This window comes from Glandiceps talaboti, chromosome 21 (assembly GCF_964340395.1).
Source record: "Glandiceps talaboti chromosome 21, keGlaTala1.1, whole genome shotgun sequence".
Classification (NCBI taxonomy): Eukaryota; Metazoa; Hemichordata; class Enteropneusta; family Spengelidae; genus Glandiceps; species Glandiceps talaboti.
The window spans coordinates 18921457-18931456 of record NC_135569.1 but is presented as its reverse complement, the minus strand read 5'-3'; the positions used below and the strand labels follow the sequence as shown (position 1 = coordinate 18931456).

At 35.6% G+C, this 10000-nt stretch overlaps 1 protein-coding gene across 3 annotated transcripts in view; it reads right to left on the bottom strand.

The window, feature by feature from the left end:
* LOC144451331 (arf-GAP with coiled-coil, ANK repeat and PH domain-containing protein 2-like) overlaps positions 1-10000 on the bottom strand; it is a 93766-nt gene that overhangs the window by 62857 nt on the left and 20909 nt on the right. For all 3 annotated transcript variants that reach the window (XM_078142137.1, XM_078142138.1, XM_078142139.1), the window contains exons 7-9: positions 6752-6935; positions 3133-3177; positions 1884-1979 (exon numbers count right to left, since the gene is read on the bottom strand). In XM_078142137.1, the coding sequence (XP_077998263.1) occupies positions 1884-1979; positions 3133-3177; positions 6752-6935 (325 nt within the window). The remainder of the gene's footprint in view (positions 1-1883; positions 1980-3132; positions 3178-6751; positions 6936-10000) is intronic.

The following is a 10000-nucleotide window of genomic DNA, read 5'->3' as shown; positions in this document are numbered from 1 at the left end:
ACTTGCACTGTGCATACTACTAGTGGTATTATTATATATATACCAGTGATTACTTGCACTGATGCCCTGTGCATACTACTAGTGGTATTATAATTATATACCAGTGATTACTTGCACTGATGCCCTGTGTATACTACTAGTGGTATTATAATTATATACCAGTGATTACTTGCACTGATGCACCATGCATACTACTAGTGGTATTATTATATATATACCAGTGATTACTTGCACTGATGCTCTGTGCATACTACTAGTGGTATTATAATTATATACCAGTGATTACTTGCACTGATGCCCTGTGCATACTACTAGTGGTATTATTATATATATACCAGTGATTACTTGCACTGATGCTCTGTGCATACTACTAGTGGTATTATAATTATATACCAGTGATTACTTGCACTGATGCCCTGTGCATACTACTAGTGGTATTATTATATATATACCAGTGATTACTTGCACTGATGCACCATGCATACTAGTGGTATTATAATTATAATACCAGTGATTACTTGCACTGATGCCCTGTGCATACTACTAGTGGTATTATAATTATATACCAGTGATTACTTGCACTGATGCACATCTATTTATCTATCTATCTATCTATCTAATAAATTTATATAGTGACAAATATCCAAAGAAAACAATGTTCAGTGGCGCTTAGAGTTAGAAAGGAGATGAAAAAGCTCTCTGAAATATGTGAGTTTTCAAGTGTCTTTTGAAAATGTTTACATTGGGAGAGGTTTTAATGTCCAGGGGTAGAGAGTTCCAAAGTTCAGGAGCTGCTGAAGAGAAGGAGCGGCGACCATAGGAAACCAGATTCCATTTGGGTGTATGCAGAAGGCATTTATCCGATGAACGAAGAGTGTGTAATGAAGAACGAGGTGTAATTAAGTTCTTGAGATATTGTGGAAAGAATCCATTTAGGGCTTTATAAGTGATGAGCAGAAGTTTGAAAATAATACAATGAGATACTGGAAGACAATGAAGTTGTTATAGTATAGGGGTTATGTGTTCAAATTTCCTGGTGCGTGTAATAATCCTAGCTGCCATATTTTGGGCACGTTGTAAGTGCTGTAAGTGAACGTCAGGCAGACCATATATAGTAAGGAATTACAATAGTCTAGCTTCGATGATATGACAGCATGGACGAGGGTGGCACAAGAATCCGATTGTGGGTTTCTTTATAAGTGGTGTGACAACTGCAGACTTCAATAAATGAGGTACAAAGCCAGATTCGAGTGACAAATTAATACTCCAAGTGATAATCATGAGTATTTTATCAAGACACAGCTTGACAAATGATGTTGGCAATGGATCTAAACTACTGGTGCACCCCTGATGATAATCGTGAATTTCCTTCTCTGATACTGGTTGAAAACAATCAAGAGATTCTGAAGAGATGACTTCCACATGCATACTAGTGATATTTGCACTGCAGTGTAATACCAAAAACATTCTTACATAGCTGTATGCAAATGATATGTAAATGAGGATGTAATCATTCGTGACTTCAGGTGTAATTATACCAATAAATAAACATTTGAAGGCTAGCAAACTTAAACAAAAGTCAACAACAAATAACAAACAGGCATGTACAGAATCCAACATAACAGCTTTCTCTGGAGAGTGCCTGTTTGGGCTTTTAAATACATTATCATTACCTGTCAAATCTTGGTACCTGTTATAACATTTTGCCTCATACCGGAGGCCGAGGGTCTCAAGGAGATTGACTCATTTTAGTGTGCACCATGCAGTCCTATAGTAATGTGTAACACACTGTGTGCAGGTCATGTTGTCATATTGAATTGTTATGAGACATACATGTATTGGTAGTAAAAGTCTATTTCAGACAACTACAATTGAAATCTTACCTGTGTTGAAAGGTGTTTGAAGAATGGATCCGAGTCTGTCAGGAGATCATAACCTTGGTGATAGAATGTAGACTGGGCTTGCATGAAAGACAACAGCTGGCAGAAATAAATGATAATAATACAATCATCATATCTGCTCCAATTCTTAGATGTTATGTACATTAGGAATCTCTTTCATTTGGTCAAATAGCAATAACAAGAGATGATAGGGACATAGAATTTTGTCAAATTCATGTTTGGAATATGAAGAGTATAAACACTTAGAAATATTGGGACCCTGCAGTTTGTTGTCTGATTACACCTATTTATAGCATATTTAATGAGAAATGGTACCTTGGGATATCACAATATTTAATAAAAATATGAATGTTAAACATGATAAAATGTGTTGGTTTCAGTCACTTTCAATTATCGGTATGGGAAAAGACGTCGATCAAAGCGTATCTGCCCTTAGCGGTATGGGAAAAGAAGTCGATCAAAGCATCTCTGCCCTTAGGCGGAAGTGATGTGTTAACCTACACACTAATTCTGCTGTCTGCTATGGCAGGAAGAGACGTAAGGACCATGAGAAGTTTTGTTTATGGTGAGTTCTGCTAGCAATTCAAACAGGATGACGTGTTGTCAAAGTTTAAATCTAGTAGAATGAGTAACATAGATCATACTTTAGCTCCCATGAACTACATTTTGCCATTAATACATGTAATAGGAGTTCTGCAAAAATCATTCATTGTAAGGGTATTTAAGGGAGAGAAGTTTACCTATTGGTGAGTTACCATACTTTGTGATGTTTAGAACTACACACATAAGTTTACCTATTGGTGAGTTACCATACTTTGTGATGTGTGGAACTCCACATAAGTTTACCTATTGGTGAGTTACCATACTTTGTGATGTGTGGAACTCCACATAAGTTTACCTATTGGTGAGTTACCATACTTTGTGATGTGTGGAACTACACACATAAGTTTACCTATTGGTGAGTTACCATACTTTGTGATATGTGGAACTCCACACATAAGTTTACCTATTGGTGAGTTACCATACTTTGTGATGTGTGGAACTCCACATAAGTTTACCTATTGGTGAGTTACCATACTTTGTGATGTGTGGAACTACACACAGAAGTTTACCTATTGGTGAGTTGCCATACTTTGTGATGTACAGCATCAAGTCATCATGTGTACCAAAACTATCCACTTAAAAATACAGCACTTAAGTCATGATGTAGAGAAGTGAATATTAAACTTACTGTGTTTAGTATTTCATATCTTTTCTTGGAGTCAACCACACTTATCTGAAAAGAAACAAACAATATAAAATAGGGTAAAAGCAGTAAGTAGGTAAAATCTACCAGCTATGTCAAAAATATTGACTGAATATCTTTTAAAAACATCAGGTAAATTTATGTTATTACATTTTTGTATAATATCAACCATGCATGGCATGCCTACTGTCTAATTCTTGTATCTTGTATTTATATATTGTAAAATAAGTCAAACACTAACAAAGTTATCTAAGGATTATATTTTTATCAGAATAGTCATCTATAAGTCTAAATATACATAAAATATATTTTAGCAAGAAAATTAAATATTAGAAATTGAAGCTCTAAACAAAGTGTTGATTAAGAGGCTAGCATGTTTTCAACATTACTCAATTTCAAAGATTTTTTCACAATGTTGCTGATATGAATATCTTCAAGTGGCTTTGCAAAGATAATCTCCTGGTATGACATCATAGAGAATTTGATTCCCTCAATGTTGGCAGTATCATAGGTGAGGAGGGGTACTGACATTAGGGTAGTATCATAGGTGAGGAGGGGTACTGACATGTTGGCAGTATCATAGGTGAGGAGGGGTACTGACATTAGAGTAATATCATAGGTGAGGAGGGGTACTGATATTAGGGTAATATCATAGGTGAGGAGGGGTACTGACATTAGGGTAATATCATAGGTGAGGAGGGGTACTGACATTAGGGTAATATCATAGGTGAGGAGGGGTACTGACATTAGGGTAATATCATAGGTGAGGAGGGGTACTGACATTAGGGTAATATCATAGGTGAGGAGGGGTACTGACATTAGGGTAATATCATAGGTGAGGAGGGGTACTGACATTAGGGTAATATCATAGGTGAGGAGGGGTACTGACATTAGGGTAATATCATAGGTGAGGAGGGGTACTGACATTAGGGTAATATCATAGGTGAGGAGGGGTACTGACATTAGGGTAATATCATAGGTGAGGAGGGGTACTGACATTAGGGTAATATCATAGGTGAGGAGGGGTACTGACATTAGGGTAATATCATAGGTGAGGAGGGGTACTGACATTAGGGTAATATCATAGGTGAGGAGGGGTACTGACATTAGGGTAATATCATAGGTGAGGAGGGGTACTGACATTGAGGTAATATCATAGGTGAGGAAGGGTACTGACATTAGGGTAATATCATAGGTGAGGAAGGGTACTGACAATCATGGCTCAAAGATGACTGACATCACATGAATGAGAAATATCGAGACTATTTATTTACTAATACTTATTCATTTATTTATTTATTATATACTCCAATGCTGTATGTGCAAAGACTGACCTGGTAGCTGATGATGATTTTAACTAAAATACTTTCAAATTTGAGGTGAACAGGTATTAATTTTATGAAGTGAGCCGTGCTATGAGAACCAGCTTTATAATCAGTTGTCAGAAAGTACCGAGTGACTCCATACCTTGCTAATACTTATACATTGACTCCATACCTTACTACGACTTATACATTGACTCCATACCTTGCTACTACTTATACATTGACTATTCAGGTAGAGAACAATTTGTCAATGAGGCCAAGGAGACATTATTCAAAATCATGACTCTATATCTGAACATTATGAATAAATCACTATTCAGTGAACTATCTTTATAGTATTAAAATTGAGACACTGGTCACTGGTAGCTGTCAATATCCTAATAACATACCTGGTATACATAGTCCAATGCTGTATGTGCAAAGGCAGACCTTGTAGCTGTCAATATCCTAATAACATACCTGGCATACATAGTCCAATGCTGTATGTGCAAAGGCAGACCTGGTAGCTGTCAATATCCTAATAACATACCTGGCATACATAGTCCAATGCTGTATGTGCAAAGGCAGACCTGGTAGCTGTCAATATCCTAATAACATACCTGGCATACATAGTCCAATGCTGTATGTGCAAAGGCAGACCTGGTAGCTGTCAATATCCTAATAACATACCTGGTATACATAGTCCAATGCTGTATGTGCAAAGGCAGACCTTGTAGCTGTCAATATCCTAATAACATACCTGGCATACATAGTCCAATGCTGTATGTGCAAAGGCAGACCTGGTAGCTGTCAATATCCTAATAACATACCTGGCATACATAGTCCAATGCTGTATGTGCAAAGGCAGACCTTGTAGCTGTCAATATCCTAATAACATACCTGACATACATAGTCCAATGCTGTATGTGCAAAGGCAGACCTGGTAGCTGTCAATATCCTAATAACATACCTGGCATACATAGTCCAATGCTGTATGTGCAAAGGCAGACCTGGTAGCTGTCAATATCCTAATAACATACCTGGCATACATAGTCCAATGCTGTATGTGCAAAGGCAGACCTGGTAGCTGTCAATATCCTAATAACATACCTGGAATACATAGTCCAATGCTGTATGTGCAAAGGCAGACCTGGTAGCTGTCAATATCCTAATAACATACCTGGCATACATAGTCCAATGCTGTATGTGCAAAGGCAGACCTGGTAGCTGTCAATATCCTAATAACATACCTGGCATACATAGTCCAATGCTGTATGTGCAAAGGCAGACCTGGTAGCTGTCAATATCCTAATAACATACCTGGCATACATAGTCCAATGCTGTATGTGCAAAGGCAGACCTGGTAGCTGTCAATATCCTAATAACATACCTGGCATACATAGTCCAATGCTGTATGTGCAAAGGCAGACCTGGTAGCTGTCAATATCCTAATAACATACCTGGCATACATAGTCCAATGCTGTATGTGCAAAGGCAGACCTGGTAGCTGTCAATATCCTAATAACATACCTGGCATACATAGTCCAATGCTGTATGTGCAAAGGCAGACCTGGTAGCTGTCAATATCCTAATAACATACCTGGCATACATAGTCCAATGCTGTATGTGCAAAGGCAGACCTGGTAGCTGTCAATATCCTGATAACATACCTGGCATACATAGTCCAATGCTGTATGTGCAAAGGCAGACCTGGTAGCTGTCAATACACTAATAACATACCTGGCATACATAGTCCAATGCTGTATGTGCAAAGGCAGACCTGGTAGCTGTCAATATCCTAATAACATACCTGGCATACATAGTCCAATGCTGTATGTGCAAAGGCAGACCTGGTAGCTGTCAATATCCTAATAACATACCTGGCATACATAGTCCAATGCTGTATGTGCAAAGGCAGACCTGGTGGCTGTCAATATCCTAATAACATACCTGGCATACATAGTCCAATGCTGTATGTGCAAAGGCAGACCTGGTGGCTGTCAATATCCTAATAACATACCTGGCATACATAGTCCAATGCTGTATGTGCAAAGGCAGACCTTATAGCTGTCAATATCCTAATAACATACCTGTCATACATAGTCCAATGCTGTATGTGCAAAGGCAGACCTGGTAGCTGTCAATATCCTAATAACATACCTGGCATACATAGTCCAATGCTGTATGTGCAAAGGCAGACCTGGTGGCTGCCAATATCCTAATAACATACCTGGCATACATAGTCCAATGCTGTATGTGCAAAGGCAGACCTTATAGCTGTCAATATCCTAATAACATACCTGGCATACATAGTCCAATGCTGTATGTGCAAAGGCAGACCTGGTAGCTGTCAATACATTGTACGTGTCTTCAGCCTCTCCTGGTTTGGCCTTATTGACCTGGGCATGTTTGGCAAATGCATTCTCCAGATCATCACTGATTTTATCAAACACTCGTTTGGTTTCTTTCACTTTCCTTATTTCTCTGGAAAGATAACAAATAAAATTAACATATTATTTAAATACCGGTATGTAGTCAAGGGTAAGCCTGAGTAACATTATATTATATTTTTAACTGTATGAGAGACAGTGATAGATCATCAATGTTTATATCGTTACTCTTAATAGTTTTTTATCTAATATTTGGGATATAAAATCATTCAATACTATAGTACATATGATTTCAAAATATCATCTATGGTATTGCAGCACAATAGTAAAATCTGTTATATTCCAAAAAAAAATGTTTATTAATATGCAAATCAATATTTGTTACCCAGGCAATATGTACCATTCTTAGACTGTTGGTATGGCGTCGTTTTGTTGATAGAATGATTTCATCAGTACTTTCAGTATGGAGTTCTAATAGTAGAATGATTTCATCAGTACTTTTAGTATGGAGTTCTAATAGTAGAATGATTTCATCAGTACTTTCAGTATGGAGTTCTAATAGTAGAATGATTTCATCAGTACTTTTAGTATGGAGTTCTAATAGTAGAATGATTTCATCAGTACTTTCAGTATGGAGTTCTAATAATAGAATGATTTCATCAGTACTTTCACTATGGAGTTCTAATAGTAGAATGATTTCATCAATACTTTCAGTATGGAGTTCTAATAGTAGAATGATTTCATCAGTACTTTTAGTATGGAGTTCTAATAGTAGAATGATTTCATCAGTACTTTCAGTATGGAGTTCTAATAGTAGAATGATTTCATCAGTACTTTCAGTATGGAGTTCTAATAGTAGAATGATTTCATCAGTACTTTTAGTATGGAGTTCTAATAGTACAATGATTTCATCAATACTTTCACTATGGAGTTCTAATAGTAGAATGATTTCATCAGTACCTTTAGTATGGAGTTCTAATAATAGAATGATTTCATCAGTACTTTCACTATGGAGTTCTAATAGTACAATGATTTCATCAGTACTTTCACTATGGAGTTCTAATAGTACAATGATTTCATCAGTACTTTCACTATGGAGTTCTAATAATAGAATGATTTCATCAGTACTTTCACTATGGCGTTCTAATAGTAGAATGATTTCATCAGTACTTTCAGTATGGAGTTCTAATAAATAGAATGATTTCATCAGTACTTTCAGTATGGAGTTCTAATAGTAGAATGATTTCATCAGTACTTTCAGTATGGAGTTCTAATAGTAGAATGATTTCATCAGTACTTTCACTATGGAGTTCTAATAATAGAATGATTTCATCAGTACTTTCACTATGGAGTTCTAATAGTAGAATGATTTCATCAGTACTTTCACTATGGAGTTCTAATAAATAGAATGATTTCATCAGTACTTTCAGTATGGAGTTCTAATAATAGAATGATTTCATCAGTACTTTCACTATGGAGTTCTAATAGTAGAATGATTTCATCAGTACTTTCACTATGGAGTTCTAATAGTAGAATGATTTCATCAGTACTTTCACTATGGAGTTCTAATAGTAGAATGATTTCATCAGTACTTTCACTATGGAGTTCTAATAATAGAATGATTTCATCAGTACTTTCACTATGGAGTTCTAATAGTAGAATGATTTTATCAGTACTTTCACTATGGAGTTCTAATAGTAGAATGATTTCATCAGTACTTTCAGTATGGAGTTCTAATAGTAGAATGATTTCATCAGTACTTTCACTATGGAGTTCTAATAGTAGAATGATTTCATCAGTACTTTTAGTATGGAGTTCTAATAGTAGAATGATTTCATCAGTACTTTCAGTATGGAGTTCTAATAATAGAATGATTTCATCAGTACTTTTAGTATGGAGTTCTAATAGTAGAATGATTTCATCAGTACTTTCACTATGGAGTTCTAATAGTAGAATGATTTCATCAGTACTTTCACTATGGAGTTCTAATAGTAGAATGATTTCATCAGTACTTTCACTATGGAGTTCTAATAATAGAATGATTTCATCAGTACTTTCACTATGGAGTTCTAATAGTAGAATGATTTCATCAGTACTTTTAGTATGGAGTTCTAATAGTAGAATGATTTCATCAGTACTTTCAGTATGGAGTTCTAATAGTTGAATGATTTCATCAGTACTTTCACTATGGAGTTCTAATAGTAGAATGATTTCATCAGTACTTTCACTATGGAGTTCTAATAGTAGAATGATTTCATCAGTACTTTTAGTATGGAGTTCTAATAGTAGAATGATTTCATCAGTACTTTCACTATGGAGTTCTAATAATAGAATGATTTCATCAGTACTTTCACTATGGAGTTCTAATAGTAGAATGATTTCATCAGTACTTTCACTATGGAGTTCTAATAGTAGAATGATTTCATCAGTACTTTCACTATGGAGTTCTAATAGTAGAATGATTTCATCAGTACTTTCACTATGGAGTTCTAATAATAGAATGATTTCATCAGTACTTTCACTATGGAGTTCTAATAGTAGAATGATTTCATCAGTACTTTCACTATGGAGTTCTAGTAGTAGAATGATTTCATCAGTACTTTCACTATGGAGTTCTAATAGTAGAATGATTTCATCAGTACTTTCAGTATGGAGTTCTAATAGTAGAATGATTTCATCAGTACTTTCACTATGGAGTTCTAATAGTAGAATGATTTCATCGGTACTTTCACTATGGAGTTCTAATAGTAGAATGATTTCATCAGTACTTTCACTATGGAGTTCTAATAGTAGAATGATTTCATCAGTACTTTCACTATGGAGTTCTAATAATAGAATGATTTCATCAGTACTTTCACTATGGAGTTCTAATAGTGGAATGATTTCATCAGTACTTTCACTATGGAGTTCTAATAATAGAATGATTTCATCAGTACTTTCACTATGGAGTTCTAATAGTAGAATGATTTCATCAGTACTTTCACTATGGAGTTCTAATAGTAGAATGATTTCATCAGTACTTTCACTATGGAGTTCTAATAGTACAATGATTTTATCAGTACTTTCAGTATGGAGTTCTAATAGTAGAATGATTTCATCAGTACTTTCACTATGGAGTTCTAATAGTAGAATGATTTCATCAGTACTTTCAGTATGGAG